This window comes from Pelophylax lessonae (genome assembly GCF_965119305.1).
Source record: "Pelophylax lessonae genome assembly, chromosome: 6".
NCBI lineage: Eukaryota > Metazoa > Chordata > Amphibia > Anura > Ranidae > Pelophylax > Pelophylax lessonae.
In genome coordinates, this window is record NC_138773.1 from 248,577,756 (window position 1) to 248,600,300 (window position 22,545).

General features: G+C 44.4%; 1 protein-coding gene across 1 annotated transcript in view; it reads left to right on the plus strand.

The window, feature by feature from the left end:
- Nucleotides 1-19,085, plus strand: part of SP3 (Sp3 transcription factor) — a 77,490-nt gene extending 58,405 nt beyond the window's left edge. Inside the window, exons 5-6 of the mRNA XM_082262050.1 lie at nt 4,914-5,110; nt 17,279-19,085. Coding sequence (XP_082118176.1) covers nt 4,914-5,110; nt 17,279-17,586 — 505 coding nt within the window. The 3' untranslated portion in view covers nt 17,587-19,085. The remainder of the gene's footprint in view (nt 1-4,913; nt 5,111-17,278) is intronic.
- The last annotated feature ends 3,460 nt before the right edge of the window (nt 19,086-22,545 follow it).

The window sequence follows — 22,545 nt, forward strand, 5'->3', positions numbered from 1 at the left end:
GATCGCTATGAATAACACAGCTGTGTGGGCTGTTTCCAAAATGACAGTGGGTGCGGAGAGAAGAACCCCCATCAGCTGTTATGGGGGGGGGGGTGTTCGGGTGTATGGGGGGGGGCAGGTCTGGAGCATATTACGTCCGAATTATGTGTGTAACCTGCTCTGGAAGGTTAATTTATCCTTTAGGGCTTGTTTACACTTGCTTGAAAACATGGCTTTGGACACGCTTTTTAAAGCTCTCTGAACGCCAGTCAAAGCACCTGTCGCTAAATAAAATGGTCAGCTTACAGTCCTGTTTATACCTTGCATTTGTTTATCTTCAAAAATTATACCTTGTCGCTTTAGTGGTGCTTTAACCGCTTGCCGACCGCTGCATTTACATTTACTGCGGCAGTCAGCCCCCTCCTGGGCAAAGCGATGTAGTACTAGGTCGCTCGCCCAGGAGCCTGCAGGGGGCGAGCGCGCTCTCCCGCTCGTTCACGGCCATCCCCGCGCGACTCACCGGTGGCTCTGATGTCCGCCGGTCACTCGCGATCTCCCGCTGGAGAGGGAGAAAGGCAGGCGGCTCATGTAAACAAAGCCGCCTGTCATTCTCCCTGCTATGTAGGATCGTATGTCTCTGTGGTTACATCAAAAGCCATGCCCCTTGACAGAAGCACGCCCCTAGGGACACACTTAACCCCTGGATCTCTAATAAAGTTAACCCCTTTCCTGCCAGTGTCCTTTTTACTGTAACAGTGCATATGTATAGCACTGATTACTGTAGTAATGTCACTGGTACTCCAAAAATGTTAGTCAGGGGTCCGATCTGTCCACCACAATGTCGCAGTCCCGCAAAAAAAATCGCAGATCGCCGCCATTACTAGTTTAAAAAAAAAGACATTGATCTTTCCCTTAGTTAACGCAATAACTTTTGCACAAACCCAATCAAAATACGCTTATTGCGATTTTGGTAAAAAAAAAAAAAAAAATGTAGCAGAAAACAAATTGGTCTAAAATGTTAAATTTTGATTTTAACATTTTATTTTTTGGGAATTTCCTATAAAAAAAAGTGAAAAATATTGTTGTTTTTTCAAAATTGACGTTCTTTTTTTGTTTATAGCACAAAAAATAAAAATCGCACAGGTGATCAAATACCACCAAAAGAAAGCCCTGTTTGTGGGGAAAAAAGGACGTCAATTTCCTGTGGGTACAGCGTGGCCTGACCGCGCAATTGTCCATTAAAGTCACACAATGCCGAATCGCAAAATAGACCCTGGTCTTTGAGCAGCCAAATCCTCCGGGGCTTAAGTGGTTAAAGCGGAGTTCCACCCATTTTTAATAGGTTGGATTACATACATGTATGTAATCCCCTTTAAAACGACTTTTACCAATGGAAACTTTTTTTTTTTTGCTAGTAAATACCTTAATTTCTGCTTTATTCCTCCTCTCCTGACTTCCGGGTCCGAACGGCGATGACGTCATTCGGCGATTCGCAGCGTGTGCTGGGATGTATTCCATTCCAGAAATCTTGCCGTATCACCCAGGAGCTGAGCTGTATTGTGTGTATTCAGGCCGTGACCTGCCCCGCCTCCGCCCCGCCTCCTCTCAGTGAGTTGTACTGTATGCATTGTATTCAGGAGGTGCTCTGCCCCGCCTCCTCTCAGTGAGCGAGGACTGAAAGCATTATATCCTCACTGAGCTCACTGAGAGGAGGCGGGGCAGAGCACCTCCTGAATACAGTGCATACAGTACAACTCACTGAGGAGAGGCGGGGCAGGTCACGGCCTGAATACACACAGTACAGCTCAGCTCCTGGGTGATACTGCGAGATTTCTGGAATGGAATACATCCCAGCACACATTGTGTATCGCCGAATGACGTCATCGCCGATCGGACCCGGAAGTGAGGAGAGGAGGAATAAAGCAGAAATTAAGGTATTTACTAGCAAAAAAAAAAAGGTTTCCATTGGTAAGTCGTTTTAAAGGGGATTACATAGATCTAAAGCTACGAAAATTGGTGGAACTCCACTTTTAAGCGTCTTCAAAGCATCCATAGAAGTCTGACCAAGCTCACTTGAAGCACCTAAAGCTTTTGAGGCATTTTTTCAGCTTTAGTCTCACTTTGTTTTGGAGCAATTGCAGGAATGAAATACCAACACACACAGGGCATCTGCCCAGGCTTCATTGAAGCTTCAAAAAAACACACAAAGCATGTTAAAGCGGTAGACGCTTTAAGGTTGGTTGAAGTCGAAGCAAGTGTAAATGAGCCCTTAAACACCTGTGAACCAAGAATGTGCAAAAAGACGAAGTGTGTAGATTGAACAACTTGGTTTTCTGCTTTTCTCTGCAATGCCTGAGCCCAGAGCCACACCAGCCATAGGAGTTGATCTATCACTGTATTAGGAACCTTTACCAACTAGTAGTGAATTGCAGAAGGAAGCAAATAGATAAGCAAATGGCAACCATTTGATGGTGTTGCTGTCCTGAGTGTCCCTTTTGTTCTGGCTTAATATTAAATGCTGTTTTATTTATCCACAGGTTTACTTTAAGAAAAAAAGTATTTTTAAATTACCTAGGATAAAAAAAATGTAAGACCTAAAAGAAAATTAGATTTTTGGTTTGTGAGGTTTTGTTTCACCGCTATAATCGTTAAATATTTAAATAGGTCAGGCATCACTAAATGGCGGACTGTGGGCCAAGTCCAGGACTGTGTCCATGTTCCCTCTAGCACCGCAGCAGTCACGTCATTTAGGATCTGCTTTTTTTTTTTTTCTCCCTCAGCTGCTGCCCGCTAGCTCTGTTGTCTTTACAGAGCTGACATCGGAGCAGCAGCACAGTGATGTACGAAGGGCAGGGGCTGGCTCAGTTAACTGCTTGATTTCTAAAACCGCCCTGCATTCTAGCAACCAATCAGTTAACTGGGGCAGGTCCCGCCCTCCATCCATCCCTTTGCTGCACTTCTGATGTCGGCTGCTGTGCCCTGTGTAAGGTATGACAGGGAAGAGGGCACTGCTGATGTAAAGGGGTAAAGGGGATGATAAAAAGAGGCAGGGCAGGAATCTGAAGAATATGAAGGGGGAATGGGGTTCTACAAAGGGGATGAGGACAGAAATGTGAAGGGGGCTGCAGACTGTGGTGTGAGGGTGGGGGGGGGGGGCTTGGGACTGCAGTGTGAAGGGAGGTGCTATAAAAAGGGTGAGGTCAGGAATGTGAAGGGGGGTGCTATAAAGAGGGGCGGGGACAGCTGTGTAAAGGGGGGTAGGACAGTTATGTGACGGGGGGTGCTATAAAGAGGGGGGTACAGGAATGTGAAGGATGGGTACTATAAAGGGGGCATGGACAGGAATGTCAAAAGGTGGGGTGGGGGGGGGGGGTGAAATGAAAGGGGCTGGGAACTGCCATTTAACCACTTTACCACCGGAGGATTTTGCTGTCTTACGTCTGGGCCACTTTTTGCGATTCGGCGCTGTGCGACTTTAACTGACAATTGCGCGGTCGAGCGACGCCGTACCCAAACGAAATTTACGTCCTTTTTTTTCCCCACAAACAGAGCTTTCTTTTGGTGGTATTTGATCACCTGTGCGATTTTTACTTTTTGCGCTATAAACAAAAAAAGAACCTTTATTTTGAAAAAATAACAATATTTTTAACATTTTTTTTTTATATGAAACCCCCCCCCCCCCCAAAAAAAAATGTAAAAATCAATATTTTTTTAAATTTTTGGCCAATTTGTTTTCTGCTACCTATGTTTGGTAAAAAAAATCACAATAGTATTTTGATTGGTTTGCGCAAAAGTTATTGCGTTTACTAACTAAGGGAAAGATTTCTGTCATTTTTAGTGTTTTTTTTTTTTTAACGCGTAATGGCGGCGATCTGCGTTTTTTTTTTTTTTTTTTTTTTTTTTTTTGCGGGACTGCGACATTGCGGCAGACAGATCGGACCCTTGACTGACATTTTTGACACTTTTGGGGGTACCAGTGACATTACTGCAGTAACCGGTGCTATATATATGCACTGTTACTGTAAAAATGACACTGGCAGGGAAGGGGTTAATTTTATTGGAGAGGGAGGGGTTAATGTATGCCTGGTGCTTACTAACGTGTGGGGGGGGGGGGGAGATGACTGAGTGACACAGGGACAGATCGCATGTTCAGCTATGCTGAACACTGCAATCTGTCACTCGTCACTGAGGAGATCCGCCCGCTCTGTTTACACAAGCGGGCGGATCTCCAAACTAGATTCCCCGACAATCGGGGAAGAGCAGTGGCGATCGCCGCCGCTCCTCCCCTGGCCCGACTCCCGCTGTGACTGAAAACAGCAGGAGCGAGCCTCGGGCGGGGCGCGCACGTGCCGCCCACAAGGGGCGGAGTCCAGCGACGTAGGTCTACGTCACTGGACGATAACGAGCCGCAGTAGCAGCAATGTGAGCAGACGGCAAGTGGTTAAAGTAGGGGGGGGGGCCGCAGACAAAAATGTGAAGGGGGGCTGAGGACTGTAATGTGAAGGTGGGTGCAGAGGGACTGAGAACACTGATGTAATAAAAAGGATAGTGATGTGACTAATGTCACATTACTGCGTAACGCGTGTAGGTGGCCCATTTATTTCAGTGGGCTGCCTTACAAGCAGAAACAGTAGTCCCTAGACTTTTTTTTTTTCTCTTTTAATTGCCCCATACCAAGCTGTATGGTACTGTGGCACCATGCGATGTTGCACTCTTAAAGATGCATCACGTTTGTCCATTGTGCAGAGGTGCCATTGAGAGCCAAACATATGATTCAGACCTCGGATGGAAGAAAATTTTACTGACCTTCATGAATTTTAATTCAATACCCCTGAAATAGGTGGTTAATTAAATGGCACAGAGTGTAACAGTAATTATAGCAGAAATCAGCGGAATTCCTTTCAAACAGTCCTTAAACAAATCTATTATTTTAGGGGTACAAACCTTGGGAAGAAAAAACAACACATTTGTCACATCCCTGGATGCGCAAAAGTCTATGGCAAGACCTCACACCTAAGAGCTCATCTTCGTTGGCATTCGGGAGAGCGTCCTTTTGTCTGTACCTGGATGTTTTGTGGAAAAAGGTTTACCCGAAGTGATGAGCTGCAGCGACACAGAAGAACACATACTGGTAAAGAGATCCTCTTCCCTTTTGATTTATTTATTTTGTGTATGTATGTATATATATATGTGTGTGTGTGTGTATATGTATATATGTATATATATATATATAATATATTTGCAAACATTTCAAACAAACCTCTTTCACTTTGTCGGCATTATAGGGTATTGTTTGTGGAATTTTGAATAAAGTAATGAATTTAATCCATTTTGGAATAAGGCTGTAACATTTTTGTAAATAGTTTTATTATATCTTTTCAAGTGACAACACTTAGGCTCCGTTCACATGTAGGTGTTTTGGGGTGGTTTTGGGGAGTTTTTCTGCTCTAGGATCAGCTCTCAAAATGCCCAACAAGACAAATCCTATTCATTTCAATGGCCCCTGTTCACATCTGAGCATTTTGACGCTGTGAGCAAAACGCCCAACGCTCAAAGTACATGAGCTTCTTTTTGGCAGATTACAGGCGTTTTCCACTGGTCTCTAATCAATCTAAAAACGCCTGTAAATCGCGGTAAAATCGCGGTAAAAAAACGCTACGCTCAGGTGTGAATGTAGCCTGAAGAAATTACACTCTGCTACAATGTAAAGTAGTGAGTGTACAGCTTGTATAACAGTGTAAATTTACTGTCCCTTCAAAATAACTCCACACAGAGCCATTAATGTCTGAACCGCTGGCAACAAAAGTGAGTACACCCCTAAGTTAAAAATGTCCAAATTGGGGTCGGAGGTCCTCCGTATTATCCAAAAATTTACAGACCACACCCTTATGCCCCATACACACGTGCAGATTATCTGCAGACTTTTGTCTGCAGACTTACCTTTTCTATGTAGTGCAAGGGCCTGCCGGATTGCATACAAATTGTAAGTGTTTAGGTTTGACCTCGTATTATATGGTTTTGGTGAGTCTGCAGACAATCTGCACGTGTGTATGGGGCATTACCCTGCAACCTGCCTTGTTCCTTCTTCACCACCACAGCTTCCCAAGGGCGTCCTATCGGAAGTCGATCTTGCCGATACTGCTGACAGCGGCCAAGAGCTGTATCCCTCTCTTATGGAAGCAATCCCGCCCTCCTACTGTGGCGATGTGGTTGCGTAAAGTGGCATTTATTAACGAGATGGAGGACTTGCTGGCGGCCGACCGGGGTACGAGAGAGGAGTTCCTCAAGCGTTGGTTTTACTGGCATGAGTTCAGCTCGACCACTGAATACCGGGACCTTGTAGCATAGCAGACTCGCTCACACTGGGTGGCCTTCTCCCCTGTTGAACCCCCCCCATGTCCTCTTTTCAAGTGTTTGTCCTGTCTTCCCTTCCCCCCTTTTCCGATGTGGCACTTCCTGCTCTTTGTTCTATCCCTCCTCTACTTGTTTTTTTCGTTTCTTTTTCTTCTTTCTTTTTTTTTTTTTTCTTTTCTCTTCTTTGAACAATTTCTCCCGCTCTTGTAAAGCATACATGACACTAAGACCTCTTGTGGTTTCTTGGATTGGTGACCCTGTCGGATACCCTCCGCACTCCGGTTTGCCGGCCATGTGATAGATGCCGGTAGGAGCGTGGGTCTATCTGGGGATCTACCGTCCTGAGACATACTTTGATGCATTGTGTATTCTCATTTCTCACATACGGCTATGTTTATATGATTTACGCCTCATGTTACGCTGTTCTCTTGTTACTCGGCTGTATTTCAATTCACTGCCTTTGTTGGCTTGTATGCCTTTATCTCCTCAATAAACATTGAATTTGAAAAAAAAAAAAAAATGTCCAAATTGGGCCCAGTGTCAATATTTTCCAGCACTGCTTTAACCCTCTTAGGCATGGAGTTCACCAGAGCTTCACAGTTTGCCACTGGAGTCCTCTTCTACTTCTCCATGACGATATCACGGAGCCGGTTGATGTTAGAGCTTACACTCCTCCAACTTCTGTTTTGAGGACGCCCCACAGATGCTCAATAGGGTTTAGGTCTGGAGACATGTTTGGCCAGTCCATCACGTTTACCCTCAGCTTCTTTAGCATGGAACTGGTCATCTTGGAGGTGTGTTTGGGGTCATTATCATGTTGGAATACTGCCCTGTGGCCCAGTCTCCTGAAGGGAGGGGATCATGCTCTGCTTCAGTATGTCACAGTACATGTTGGCATTCATTGTTCCCTAAATGAACTGTAACTCCCCAGTGTCGGCAGCACTCATGCAGCCCCAGACCCAGACACTCCCACCACCATGTTTGACTTGTCTTTGTACTCACCTGGTTGCCCCCAGACGCGCTTGACGCCATCTGAACCAAATAAGTTTGGTCTCATCAGACCACAGGACATGGTTCCAGTAATCCCATGTCCTTAGTCGTCTTGTCTTCCGCAAACTGTTTGCAGGCTTTCTTGTGCATCCTCTTTAGAAGAGGCTTACTTCTGGGAACGACAGCCGTGCATACCTAGCTGATGCAGTGTGCGGCGTATGGTTTGAGCACGGACAGGCTGAACTCCCATCCCTTCAACCTCTGCAGCAATGCTGGCAGCACTCCAAAGACAACCTCTGGATATGACGCTGAGCACGTGCACTCAACTTCTTTGGTCGACCATGGCGAGGCCTGTTTTGAGTGGAACCTGTCCTGTTAAACTGTCTTGGCCACCTTGCTGCAGCTCAGTTTTAGGGTCTTGGCAATCTTCTTAAAGCCCCGGCCATCTTTATGTAGAGCAACAATTCTTTTTTCCAATCCTCAGAGTTTTTTGCTATGAGATGCCATGTTGAAATTCCAGTGACCAGTGTGAGAGTGATTAAAACTAGGGATAGACCGATTTTCGGCAAGGCCAATATGTATTTTCCCCGATATATCGACATCGGCCCTGGAACTCGCAGTGCAGATATTTTTGTGACGTCATTCTGCCTTTTCAGGCCGCCTCCCTCGCCTTGGACAGCCTCGTCTGGAGTCGGGACTAGTCTCGCCGGAGTGTATTACTGCCATACACCCACCCACAGCAGCTCGGTGCCAGCCACCCACATCCACAGGCCCTGTGCCAGCCACCCACAGGCCCTGTGCCAGCCACCCACAGGCCCTGTGCCAGCCACCCACAGGCCCTGTACCAGCCAGCCGGCCGCCCCCAGGCCCTGTACCAGCCAGCCGGCCGCCCCCAGGCCCTGTACCAGCCAGCCGGCCGCCCCCAGGCCCTGTACCAGCCAGCCGGCCGCCCCCAGGCCCTGTACCAGCCAGCCGGCCGCCCCCAGGCCCTGTACCAGCCAGCCGGCCGCCCCCAGGCCCTGGGCCAGCCGGCCGCCCCCAGGCCCTGGGCCAGCCGGCCGCCCCCAGGCCCTGGGCCAGCCGCTCATTAAGCTTTAAACAAAAATTAACATGTTCAGTACCAGATTTGTGTCAAATTTTCTTTATTTTTCAAAACTTTAAATGTACAAAATATCGGCTGATACCGATACGTTGTGATCAAAATATCGGTATCGGCCCTGCCCCCCACCCAACTAGCAGGGCTTCCCCCTGCCCAGGTCGCCCTCACCTAGCAAACCCCCCCCGGGGTGCACGGCTGTTGTGATGCATGGGGTGTCGTATGGTGATGGGTTGGAGGGGGGTGGGAGCATGCCGCCAGCAGCCCACATTCAGAGGTTACTGCGGCGAATGGCTGCATGGGGGGTCCCTGTGGAGGCCCCCCCTGGTGGACTATAGGTACCTGAAGGGCCGGTCTAGGCTCTTGGGTGCTGTGCGGTGCCACCTTTCTGTTGTGGGGGGCTGTTATGCAGCCACGGCGACCATGTTTGTGGAGTTTCCCATTGAAGTTAATGCATCGGCCATTTTCTTGTAGCCTGTTGAGCGGTGATACGGCGGTGGGCCTCTAGTGGCAGTAACATCGCTTCCTTTCTGATCGCAGCTTGGCACTCTGTATCCTGCTCTGAGTAGGTGGTGGTGATTCCCTGCAGGTATACAACTCTCTCTTCTACCATAGCAGCGCCACTTGTGCGCTGGGACGTGCAGTAGCGGTATGAGGGTGGTTTTTTGTGACAATTTTTTGCATATTAAGGGTGACCTCCGGACTAACCATCGAGTCCCTGGAGCAGGTATCACCACCTGACCCTCTCTCAGAAACTTCAGGACCCTCTGGGTCTCAGTCTACCCCGGCAGCCATGGCGACGGTCTTACAGTCACTTGTGTCAAAGGTTGGTTCGGCCTTTCAAAAGCGGCCTAGCAAGAAGTGCCCCCCCCCCCCGCCTTTCAACTGTATGCTCTGCAGTGATGTATAGTAACTAAGTAGAACTACTTCACTACTGTACTTAAGTACCGAAAGGCGGTATCTGTACTTTCCTGGAGTAGAATTTTTTTTCTCCTACTTCCACTTTTACTTCACTACATTTTTTTGATGATTTCAATACTTCTACTCCGATATTTTTTTTTTTTTTGTGCTGCATAGTTACTCGTTACTATTATAAAAATTACCACTGCCAGAACAGTAGATGGCAGGTTTTATGAAGCTCAAAACGTGTATTAGCGCATACGAAAATAAATGCTACTGTATGTATAAATAAAAGCTGCATTTGAAATAATAAAAAACAATATGATGTTCAAACGTTTGACTTCTTTCTTTAATAACTACATAACACAGTACTTGTACTTTTACTTTCAGTACTTGAGTAGCAATTTTTTTTTCAAAACTACTGGTACTTTTACTTTACTTTCAGTACTTGAGTAGCAAAATTTTTAAAAAAACTACTTGCAATACTTAAGTACAAAAAATGTTGAATACTTTAGTACTTCTACTCAAGTCACTTTTTGATCGAGCACTTCCACTTCTACTCAAGTCACTTTTTGATTGAGCACTTGTACTTTTACTCAAGTATGGGTTTCGAGTACTTTATACAACTCTGATCCTCTGCCTCCTCAGTCTAAGGTGGATTTGGCCGCCACGGACGCGAGTCAACCCACTGGGTCTGTATCCACACACCCTGAGTGCTTTGACAGGATGGTTTCTCTTCCACTATGGCTACGCATGAAAAGACTCTTGTGGAGGCACTGATTGTATCAGTGCTGGAAACGTTAAAATTGGAGGACACAGCTGTTGCTGCATCAGTTGCGCCGATGCAATTTGACACCTGTGGACCATCCAAGCTGACTAAGGTGTTCCCTTTTCCTACCTATTTTGACAAGATTGTCGCTTATCAGTGGGGATCACCGAAACGCATGACTGGAATACCTAAGCGTTTCGCTAGGAGTTATCTCTTTTGAGTAGTCTCTTTTGAAGAAGCGAACGGTTCCAGCAGCGGTCGACTCTCAGGTATCCAGATGAAATTAGGCCATGCTTTTTCCGGTGGAGGATTCCCCGTCTTTTAAGGACCCTGTGGACAAGAGAGCTGAGTCTCTGGTCCAATACCTTTTCACTGTGGCGGGTTTAATTTTGAGGCCAGTGTTTGCTATCACCTTGGTCTCCCAGACCTTAACGGAGTGGGCAAAACCCTTACGCCAGGATCTGGAAGGGGGTCAACATCCTACTGAGCTGGCTGATCAGTTGATACAGGGGCTACAGTACATCTGTGATGCATCCTTGGATGTGGCTCTTTTGGCTGGCAGAGTGTCTGTCACTGCGGCGATCCTACTTCGCATGATTTGGTTGAAGTACGGCTGACCAGGCTTCCAAAAAGATGCTGACTGATCTACCGTTTGCAGGAGACTGTTTGTTTAGTGCTTTATGGAAGAGATCAATAAAGATCCTACTGGAAGTAAGAGTAATCAGCTTCCACAGGTTGCCAAGAGCCTCGTCGTAAAAATAGTCCTTTCTTCTCGGCTCACAAACAGACCTTTTGTCCTGTGGGCTCTCAGGACAAGGGACAAAAGTCCACCTGTCCCTTCACAGGGGGTTCCAAGAGGCCCTGGGCTGGTAAATCAAAAGCGGGTTCCACTAGTTCAGGCAGAGGGGGGCTTGTCTGCAGAAGAGGTGCCCTCACCCGTATCTGGGGTGGGGGGACTTCTTCACTTCTTTCTCCAAACAATGGACTTATCTCATTCAAGACAAATGGATCCACGAGTTGATTTGGTCCAGTTACAAGATCGAGTTTTGGTCCTTGCTTCCAGCAAGGTTCTTTCCTTCCAACTTGCGCCTGTCCCTGGATCAGCTGCAGGGCCTTTACGGGGCGGTGCAGGATCTGCTATCACAGCGAGTATTTGTCCCGGTTCCAGAGTTGGAATATTTTCAGGGATTTTATTCAAATCGATTTACTGATCCCAGGAAGGAAGGCAAGGTCCGTCCGATCTTGGATCTCTAGGCCCTGAATTGTTTTGTTTGCGCTCATAAGTTTTGGATGTAGTCCATTCACACCGGGGTGGCATCCCTTCATCAAGGTGATTTTCTGGCCTCTCTTGATATAAAGGACGCTTACCTTCATATCCCAATATATGTAGGGCATCAGCTTTTTCTTCGTTTTGCTGTGGGAGAGGAACATTATCAATTCATGGCTTACCCTTTGGTCTCACCTCAGGTCCGTGGGTGTTCACAAAAGTGTTGGCCTGATGTTCGCTTTGCTCAGGCAGAGGGGGATCGCGGTACTGGGTTACCTGGACGACCTCTGTCTGTCTTGAGACGATCTGGACATCGCTGTGCGAACTCTGGAAGAGTTCGGCTTGATGTTGAATTTTCAAAAATCAGCCCTGATTCCGTCCAGCAACCTGGACTACCAGGGCCTGACTTGGAGTCAGCCTCAGCCAGGGTATTTCTTCCAGAGGCGAAACTGCTGAAGTTGCAGCATGCAATTCGGTTCCTGTTGTCCAACTGTCAGTCGTCTCTCAGGACTTGCATGCAAGGTCTCTACCTTTTGAGGTGGTTCCGTTTGCGCAGTTCCATACCAGGCCTCTGCAAAAGGAAATTCTTGCCAAATGGGCCAAGAATCCTCAATCGCTGGACAATCCTGATCCTGTTGAGCCGAGGTGCAAGGGGATCCTTGCTTTGATGGCTCAGTTCCCTGGCGTTTTGACAAGGGAAGTCCTTTCTCCCCCTGTACTGGACAGTGGTTACCACAGACACCCGCCTGTCGGGGTGGGGACGGATCTTGAGCACGGTTTGTACTCGGGAGAAATCCGGTTTGTCGATCAATATCCTGGAGATTTGGGCGATCAGGCTTTGCCCGTCCATGTGGACAGATCGTCTGCAGGGGTGTCCGGTAAGAATTCAGTTGGACAATGCCACGGCTGTGGCATATATCAATCAAGGGGGCACCAAAAGTGCCTTAGCGGCCAGAGAAGTAGACGGCATTTCAAGGTGGGCAGAACGATAAGTTCAGCCCTCTCTGCTGTGCACATTTCAGGGGTGGAAAATTGGTAGACGGACTACCTCAGGCTGCAGGCCCCGAGTCTGGGCGAATGATCTCTTCACCCGGAAGTGTTTCAACAACTGTCTCCGGTGGGGGACTCCGGATGTGGACCTGTTGGCCTCTCGTCTCAACCAGAAAGTTCAGAGGTTTGTGGCCAGATCTTGGGATCCTTTGGCCAACGTCACTCTGGTGGCCCCTTGGAGTCAGTATCGTCCTATTTACGCTTTTCCTCCACTGCAGCTTCTGCCGATGCTTCTGTGCAGAATTGAGGTAAGAAGGGATTCCAGTCATTCTGGTGGCTCCAGACTGGCCTCGCTGGTTTTTGTACACAGACCTTGTGAGGCTGGTAGCCCATGTTCCTTGGAGACTCCCTCTGAGAAGATCTTTTTGTCTCGAGGGCCAGCCTACCATCCTGCTTTACGGTCGCTGGCTTTAACAGCCTGGCTATTGAAAGACAGGTACTGAAGGCTAGAGGGTTGTTGGATTCAGTGATTCCTACACTGTTAAAAGCTAGAAAATCCATTTCTAGGAAGATTTTTCATAGAGTTTGGAGGGCGTGCATTTCTGGGTGTGAATCTTGGAAGTTTCTCCCCGTTCCTTTTCGGTGGTCCGTCTGCTGAAGTTTCTACAACAAGTTGTAGATACGGGTTTGGCTCTGGGCTCCATCAAGGGCCAGATTTCTACCTTGCCAATTTTTTTTTCCCAACGGCTGATGGCTGCAAATTCTTTGGTTCACACTTTCGTCCAGGGGGTTCGCCACTTGGCTCCTCTGTCTGGTAAGGTCTCTGGTACCTCCGTGGCACCTCAATTTGGTACTGTCGATTCTTCAAAAACTGCTTTTTGAAAATATTCGTTAACTTCCTCTGCTTACTCGGTCATAGAAGGTAGCCTTTTTGGTGGCTATTACTTCTGCACACAGGGTGTTGGAACTGGCTGTGTTGTCCTGTCGGTCACCTTACCTGGTGGTTCACAGGAACAAAGTGGTGCTACGTCCCGGTCAGTGGTTCCTTCCTAAGGTCATCTCGGGTTTTCACTTTAACCTCCCCGGCGATATTTCCGAGTGTGGCTCGGGGTTAATTTTCCGTAAGCGGGAACTCCGAGCCACACTCGGGATTACCCCAGAACGTGCTTTACCTTCCCTGCGCTCCCCCACCGTCCTCCCTGTCCTCAGTCTTTCCCCGCTCTGTGTACAGCCGATTGCCGTCACTTGCCTTCTGGTTCCCTCCCTGCGAGCGTTGCGACATGGGGGGTGGAACCGGCGGCAAATTCATAAGTGTAAAAACACTAAATGACATGATACAAAGCTGTGATCCTAACGGATCACACTGTATCATGCCATTTCAGCACAGGATTGCACCTGGTGACTTTTCCAGTGCCCTGCCTGTGCTTTTCCAGTGCTTTGTGCCTGGAAAATTTAGAAAGTCCATGGCATCCAAAAAACGTTTTTTTTTTTTTTTTGCGCTTTTAGACTAACTGCAAACAGCGACAACGAAACAGTTACTTGAAGAACTGAGCGATAGGGATTTGTGGGAAAATTCATCATCCGGTACGGAAAGTGGCGATGGCAACAATTCTGATGTCTTTCTGGCACATAGCTTGTGGAATTTGGAAAGTATATCAAATGATTGTTCACAATTTCCAACGGAGCGATGTGCCAGAAAGAGACATCCGAATCGTCGCTGTCACTTTCCGTACCTGATGACGAATTTTCCCACGAATCGCTATCGATCAGTTCTTCAAGTAACTCAGTTTCATTGTCGCTGTTTTCCAGTTAGATTAAAAGCGCTTTTGTGCAAAAATAATGCTTTTTGGATGCCATGGATCATTCTCTATTTTCCAGGCACAAAGAACTGGAAAAGCACAGGCAGGACACTGGAAAAATGACCAGGTGAAATCCTGTGGTGAAATGGCATGATGCAGTGTAATCCGTTAGGATTACAGCTTTGTATCATGTCATTTGGTGTATTTACACTTTTGAATTTGCCGCTGGTTCCACCCCCCTGTGTCGCAACGCTCGCAGGGAAGGGGAACCGGAAGACAGGTGCTGGCATTGGCCGAGTGGAGAGCGTGGGATCGCAGGGGGAAGGTGAGTTTTGAAATGTAAAACAGATTTCTATGCAAAACAATGTACCGCTTTCAGCACCTATAATCTGAAATATTCATACCGCTAGGGAGGTTAATGAAGACATTGTTTTGCCTTGTGCCCTAAGCTGACACATCCGAAAGAAATTGCTTTGCATTCCCTGCAATCAGGGTGTGCCTAGGGGCCCCTGAGTCGCTCAAAACTCAGATTCTTTGTCCTTACGAATGGATCTCAGAAGAGGCAGACCGCGTCTGCTGCGACCATTTCCAGATGGATCATGCAGACGGTGGTGCAGACATACTCCATTAAGGGTCAGGCTCCTCCTTTTCCTGTTACAAGAGCGCTTAGTGCCTCCTGGGCCTTCCAACAAACGTCAGTGGTTAAGATGTGCAAGGCGGCCACATGGTCCTCTGTGCATACATTCACCAAGTTTTACAAGGTGAATGCATTCGCATCTGCAGATGCTGCGTTCGGCCGCAAGGCTTTGCAGGCTGCTCTTGCAGAAGTTCCTGCCTCTTGAGGGTGTGTTCTTTCTGGTTGGTGAGCTCCTGGTTTATCTGGTTGGCTATGTTTAGCCCTTTTTGGAAATTATGTGCATTGCTGTGTTTTTCCCACCCCTCATGTTGACACGGCTTTGGGATGTCCCAAGGGTCAAAAAAGATATGGAGCTTTGTCAGTCAATGAACGAAAGAGAACTGAATTTTTGTCTTACCGTAAAATCCTTTTCTCTTATGTTCATTGAGGGACACAGCACCCACCCCTCTGTTGAGTTGGGTTATGTATTCTTCTGACACTGCTTGTTACAAACTGAAGTCCTATAGCAGGAAGTGGGAAGTATACCCCTTAAGACTGCCCCAGGGGCATAGTCAAGTTTATTTGTTTCCGTCTAGTCCTACTCCAGTGGAGAGCAGCATAACCCTAGGATTAAAGTAGATATGGAGCTGTCTGTCAATGAACATCAGAGAAAAGGATTTTACGGTAAGACAAAAATACATTTTTTGCCCTTTGAGTTTTTCCTGTACTAAGGTCCAACCCCCCCATGTGTCTTATGATCATTTTGGTACAACTTTTCCACCAAACTAAGGTATGCTTAGAGTAGGAAAGGTTATACCAGGTTGGTCACTGATTAGGTACTTCAATGCTCCCTGGTAATATTCAAGGTGGTATCTGATACTGGTTGACTGGTGGTGGGGAATAATGTAAAAGGGGGCAGGAGGGGATTTTTCAGCATGTCCACTTGCCTCCATTGAAGATGCATCCTTATTATCACTGTCCTGCTCTTTTCTGGGCCTCGATTTTACATGGCTTTGCGTTTGAAAGAGTGGAGTGACCTGAGTGTGAGGCTGGGTTGTCTTCCATTGTGGCAGGGTGTTGCAGATTTCCCTGTGTGGCGCCAGCTGTCAGCTCCCCTGCTAGAGGATCGAGGGCGGTGTTGTGGATCTTGTCTCCGCCGCTATTTTGTTAGAACCCCGCTCCAGCGGTGGGGGAAAAAAAACTCAGCGTTTTTAGGGGCATCATAACGGCTCTTCTCCTCCTCATCCCTTGTTGGTGTAGTCTATGTTCCGCTGTGTCGAGGGGCGATAAGTGGAATCAGTGGCAGGCTCGTAGTGCGTCATAGATGTAGGAGATTCTCAGGCAGTCACAGGAGCTCCTGGATCAAGCGGCCATCAGCTCCGTGGTCGCCACTCCTCTCCTTCCCCCCTGGTAATATTCCAAACCTGACATGTAAAGTGATCCTTTCTGTTCTCTATTCAGGATAAAGAAAAAGGGTCATGTAACTCTAGTTGCACCACTCTGTTAAATACCCAGGAGCTAAGTGCCATGCGCAATATCTCCCAGGTTTAAAAAGGTTTTTGACTTGCACACCTTTTTTTTGGGTTCGACAGTGTACGACTTACACAATGCTCTTTTCCCAGTCACAGTGTAGGAGTGAGGAAAAGGTGAGTATATGTTGCTTAGGGAATCGGTGTATGGAGTGTGATCCTGCCAGTCCCCCCCGTTCCTTCTGACCAAACTAAACCTGGAGACAAATCCATGCCATCGTACTCCGTTTGCATTGCATCCCTCAACATTCTGATGTGAGCAATAGGATATCATATGGACACTAGGACATTTACTCCCCTCAGAATCTGGTGCAGCTGTGCATAGTAACCAATTGGCTTCTAACTTCAGCTTGTTCAATTATGCTTTAACAATAAAACCTAGAAGTTAACTGGCTTGTATGCCCAGCTGCACCAGATTCTGTGTGCCCCAGTTTTATTAAATCTCCCCCACGTTGTGGCTCTAGTCCTGTAGTCTGCTTGGCTTACATGCCTTCCACCCAACCCTTCTCCTTTTGATTTGCAGAATCTCCCTGTCCAAACAGTATTGTGGAATGGCGTGTTTCTGGCTACTAATGTCATGCCACTACCCAGTCTATGAAACTTCCATCCCCACCCAAAAAAATCAGAAAATGGGGTCACTTGGAACTCTATGAATTGCAGAGACTTTTCCAGAAGGAAGACAATACTGTTAACCACAGATCCATACCTGAGTATGTGGGGCAGAAAACTAATTTACAAAACGTACTGCCTATGACAATATAGCTTGGAGAAACAAAAAAAACTTGCACCTGCTGAATGCTTGCTTGCAGAAGTTATGCTTTTAAAGTGTCTTTTTTTTTGTTTTTTGTCCAGTTAATAGAAGTGTGAAAATGCTTTGTGGTCACGGGTTTTTTGGGGTTATTTTGTTTAATGAAAATACATTCTACAGCTTTAGCTTAAAAAGAAATGTGTATATCAATTTAAAAAATACAATGTTTTTAATCCAACAGGTGAAAAGAAGTTTGTGTGTCCAGAGTGTTCCAAACGATTTATGCGAAGCGATCACCTTGCCAAACACATTAAAACCCATCAGAATAAGAAAGGCATGCATGCCAGTAGTGCTGTACTGGCATCCATAGAAGCAAAGCCTGATGAAACATTGATAACTGCCGAAGGTACAACCCTTATCCTTGCAAATATTCAGCAGGGAGCTGTATCCGGCATAGGGACTGTAAATACCAGCAACCAAGATCTCCTCTCCAATTCTGAGATTCCCTTACAACTCGTCACAGTTTCTGGAAATGAGACAATTGAGTAAATATCATGCAACACCTATTAATTGTGGTTATTTTTATACAGTAGTGGAAGAAAAAGCAAATCCTTGTTCTTGAGTTCTTAGATATCTTTTTATTGATGTGCAAACTTTTTTGGATTGACAGTAACTTGGTTATACATGACACTGAAATGCCTTACTTTGTATGCTATTCCATACGTATGATCAATTGGTAAAATTGCATGGCTTTTGTAGGTACTTTTGGAAATCTAGAACTGATGAAATTTTACCATGATACATACAAGTATAAATAACATTGACAGATGGAAATGGTAGTCTAACCAAATGCATCAGTCCTGTGTGGTTTAGTGTAAAAAAAAATAAATGTCAAAAACAAATAAAAAATAAAAATAAAAAAAAAATAAGAACATGTTGGTATTTATCTATTGTAAGATAACAAAGTTGATGGGTCACGAAAAAATTATGTTATGAGAATGACATTTTGTAATTTTCTTGATGACTGGAATTTTTATTATGCATAACTGACAAATCACATTGATCAGCACTCATAACCCGGCTCCCTTTTTACCATTCCTCTGCTTACAAGATAACAACCAATTTGTTTTAATTAGGTGATCCTATGTACACATTTTAAGCATTTCTCTTGTAAAGAACTATAAGAAAAATAAATTCTATACGTTTTAATCTGACAATAGCCACTGTCGAGACTGTGTTTAATAAAAAGCCATGCACATAAAATGTATTTGCCAAATTCTTCTTAATGTTTGAGTCATGAAGGCAATATAACCAATGTTGAAAATCTTGTAGGTTGAAACATTTTTTTCAATGGTTACATGCAATGAAAAAAGCACCCACTCTCTTGAACACTGGTGGACCAAAAAATAGTGAATTGTTTGTCATTAAGCACATCTTTCGATCTCCAATATTCTGACATCAAATACCATTATTGTAAATTTAAGTAGGCTAGCATATGCAAACATGATTTCAGTCGGTCATTTCCATAGTGAGGCAAACAAGGCATACAAATCCTAGTCATGGGGAAACAGGAAAATTATACAAGGGTGTTTGTTTTTTTTTTTTTTTCCCCCCCTTTTTTTTTTGTTTTCTTTTTTTGTTTTCTTTTTAACTTAGTTGTTGAATCAGCATTTAAACCTATCTGCTTCTACCCATTAAAATTGTATGTATCGAATACATGTACCTGATAAATATGTATATGTTTTTTTTATTATGTTACTGTATTTTGTTTTATTTTTTAACAATTGTTTATATTTCAACTATAGAACGTGTACAAATACATAAGTGAAATTGCAGGTATGTAAGGTCTATACCATTTTTCTAAGACGTAGTGAAATAAAATGAATAGAGACTGCAGCACCTACAACAGTTCACCTATTTACAGGCTTTTGTTTGAGTCTTTCTTATTGTTATGACACCTCAAATTTAAAAGCTACCTTTAAAGTGTATGTTTAAAGTGTATTATAACAGTGTGGTAGTTTAATAAAACACTATTTTCTTTCTTTCGACTTTGTTGTTTTCATATTCGTTACTTGGCGAGTCAGTATGTCGGTCATAAATTCATTCAGCGGCCGTACGTTTTTTTAGCAGATTTTTTTTTTCCTTCTTGCATATGTCACAACAGTTTAAATGCCTTTTAAATCACTGAATGTATGCATTATATTTATGGACAAAGTGATATTTTATATTGGCACTTTTCCTCCTTTAGCACAGGGGATGAGTGGTGGTGTTCAGAGTTTTATTTTCGTTTATGTAAGTTATAGCAGAACAGAACACCTAACGCAATGCCAGCGGAATGTTATTTAAGTTGTTTACATTCAAAAAGTAAAGGAAGCTTTATTGACTGATGCAGCAACTGGTGAAGTACGTCATTAGGGTTCTAAATTTATTGGCTGTATTTTTTATTTCAGCCAATGAAATGTAATCCATTCAAGTGTTGTTCCACGCCATAAATGTCCGCTTGTAGAGTGCTTTGTAAGAGTCAGGCTCGAAGTAGGTTATTGTACGGTGTCAAATTTTTTTTCTCTCACTACGGCTTAGCTGAAAATTTGTTTCATTGTGGGTTTGTACATATGGTCTACCAAGTTAAATCTTGTCCAGAGGAAAGTCAGATGTCCCATTACCAATTTTTTATCATTGCATATATATTTTCCTTTTCTATTTTTTTAAAGTTTGTATTATTGGAAGAATGAGACAGTGGCCTGTAAATTTTATGTTGTAGTTGTGTTTTGCTTCTAAAGATATATATATATATAAATATATAAATAAATATACTCCCCCCCTCCCCCCCTACCACAACTGTCACCAGTTATCAGCGCACTTTGCAATCAGATATCCTCACCAAATTAAACTGTATCACAGCTGTATATGATGTGAAACACTGCGTCTTGTACACAGAACAGAATCTGGCAGTTTTTTTCCTTTTTATTCCATGTGTTATTATTTGGCTTAAAATTATACTCCATGATTTTTGCTACCATGATATAGGTTAAATTTTTGTCTTTGTTTAAACATACTGCATTTTTATACCTGCTCCTATGTGTTTTGTTATGGTATATTTCTGTAATATGCATGTAGGTGGAATTTTGCTGCATAGGTAGATTTTAAGAAAAAAATAAAGTTAAAATATCTTTAAATGTTTTACTTTCAGTATTTGAGTTTTATATTTTATTTATTGTTGGTTTTGATTAGTTGCTTTAGCTGTAATGTATTTTCCTGTTTTTAGCTTCTGTATATCAGAACTAAAATATTGAGCTTGCATCCAGTGGTATAAATAAATAAAAACTGCTGCTGCCCATATTTAGGCGACTCAAAAAGAATTTTAATTAAAAAAAAAAAAAAAAAATCCCTGCAAAAGGCTATCTGTCCTGCTGCCCATGTCTCTATTTACTTTTAAGAGTTAAACCTGCTGAAAATCACTACCAGAAATGTCAATTTAATACATCAAAGTGCCACGCTATAGATTTATAGATTGTTGTGCCAGCTGTTTGTATGCTTTTCAGTGTGTTTTCACTTTTAGATTTACAGAAATTGCCACTGCCTGGTCGCCTGTGGTTCCACCTGCAAGCTGCTGTGTCACTAGTGTGTCTATAGCAGTCTGTGGGTGGAACCAAAAAGTACAGAGGGGACCAGGGATCCAATACGCAAGAAGTATGCCAGATTCTGAAGATCAGATGCATGCATGTGCTGCAAGATGTGTGAAGAGGGAGCTCCTTTTTTTTTTTTTTTTTTTCTCCTCAGAGTTGCTTTAACAATATTACATTTTACTTTCATGCTTTACTGCTTAATGTAGATCCAGACCCTAAATGGACAAAATTAAATTTGGTGCTTAAAGCACTACACATAATCAGTTGCTGTTTTTTACCCTTTTTCATCCTGATCTTAGTGCTTTTTAAAAATCTCACAAATTCAGCACGCTCCATAATACAGAGATCTGAATTAATTAGAACAATAATGCTGTGGCTAATGGCACCAGGTCCCAATCGAAGCGATCAGTATGCAATGTTCAAACAAGAGACACTCTTTATTGTTGCCAATAGTATTTTTTTTTCCCTAAGCTGCAAAGACACTTTTCTCAAGCAGCAGTGACCCTGCTATCTTGAATCAGTGCTGCAGATTCTGATATCCTTCCAGACTTTGGTTACATATCACTGCTCAGGAACGGCTTCCCAATAGGATTAATGATAGAACATGTCTGCATAATGTGTTGACAGTGTCTAACAAGGGCTCATGTGACTGGGTGACAATCTGGGTGACAATTGTGAGACAGATGCCACCCCGTAGCAGCGAATGTCTGAATAAGATCCTTAAAGTGGTAGTAAAATTACCATTGTAAATTTGTACCTACAGGTAAGCTTTACAATAAGGCTAACAGAAGGTCCAGTGAAAATCTCCTAAACGTGTGCCACTTAGTAGATATTCACATCAGCTCTAGCCAATGACATCACGGCACATGCGCAGTGTGCCCTGAATGCAGGGAGCATGGTGACTCGTGCAGATATGGTTATGTCATCGTGGCCTGGCCATTCAAACGTCCCGAGTGTGCAAACTTGAAGATGTAAGTGCAAGCAGTGGTGACAGCTCAGCACCAGAGGGCCCTGTTTTAAAAGGCAAGTCTGCCATAATTTGTTAGTATTGAGTGCATACTGGCATAACAGTGAAAGGACCCATTAGAAAAAAAGTTGCGTTTCTACTGCTTTAATGGTATGATCACCATATGTTTTAATCAAGGCTGCAAATTTAAAGACTGAAAACACCTTTTGGTATCACAGTAACCTTTGAAGTCTCTTATGCAACATTGCCATTGGGATTAGATCTACTTAAAAAAAAAATTAAACAAGGTTCTGCATAGCAGCAAAATGTGTAAATAACTTCCATGACATTAATTTAAATTGTATTCAGTTTTCTACACCTGGGGACACCATTTTCAACAAGCCATTCAAATATTGCAGACATTGTTTTTAAGATTCATTGAATATTAGAACAATGGATCTTTAAAGTGGTTGTACACCTCAGTCATGGAATCTGAGCATAGCACATACTCTCACCCAGCCACTTTATTAGGTAAACCTTGCAAATAGCGGGTTGGACTAACCCCCCCCCCCCCCCCTTTTGCCTTCACAACTGCCTTAATTCTTTGTGCCATAGATTCAATAAGGTGTTGGAAACATTCCTCAGAGATTTTGGTCCATATTGACATGATGGCATTGCACAGAGGCTGCAGTTTTTTCTGTTCCACCACATCCCATAGGTTCTCTATTGGATTGAGATCTGGTCACTATGGAGGTCATTGGCGTACAATGAATTCATTGTCATGTCCAAAAAACTAGTTTGAAATTATTTGAGCTTTGTGACATGGCGCATTAGCCTGCTGGAAGGAGCCATCAGAAGATGGGTACACTGTGGCCCTAAAGGGATGGACATGGTCAGCAACAATACTCAGGTAGGCTGTGGCGTTTAAGCGATGCT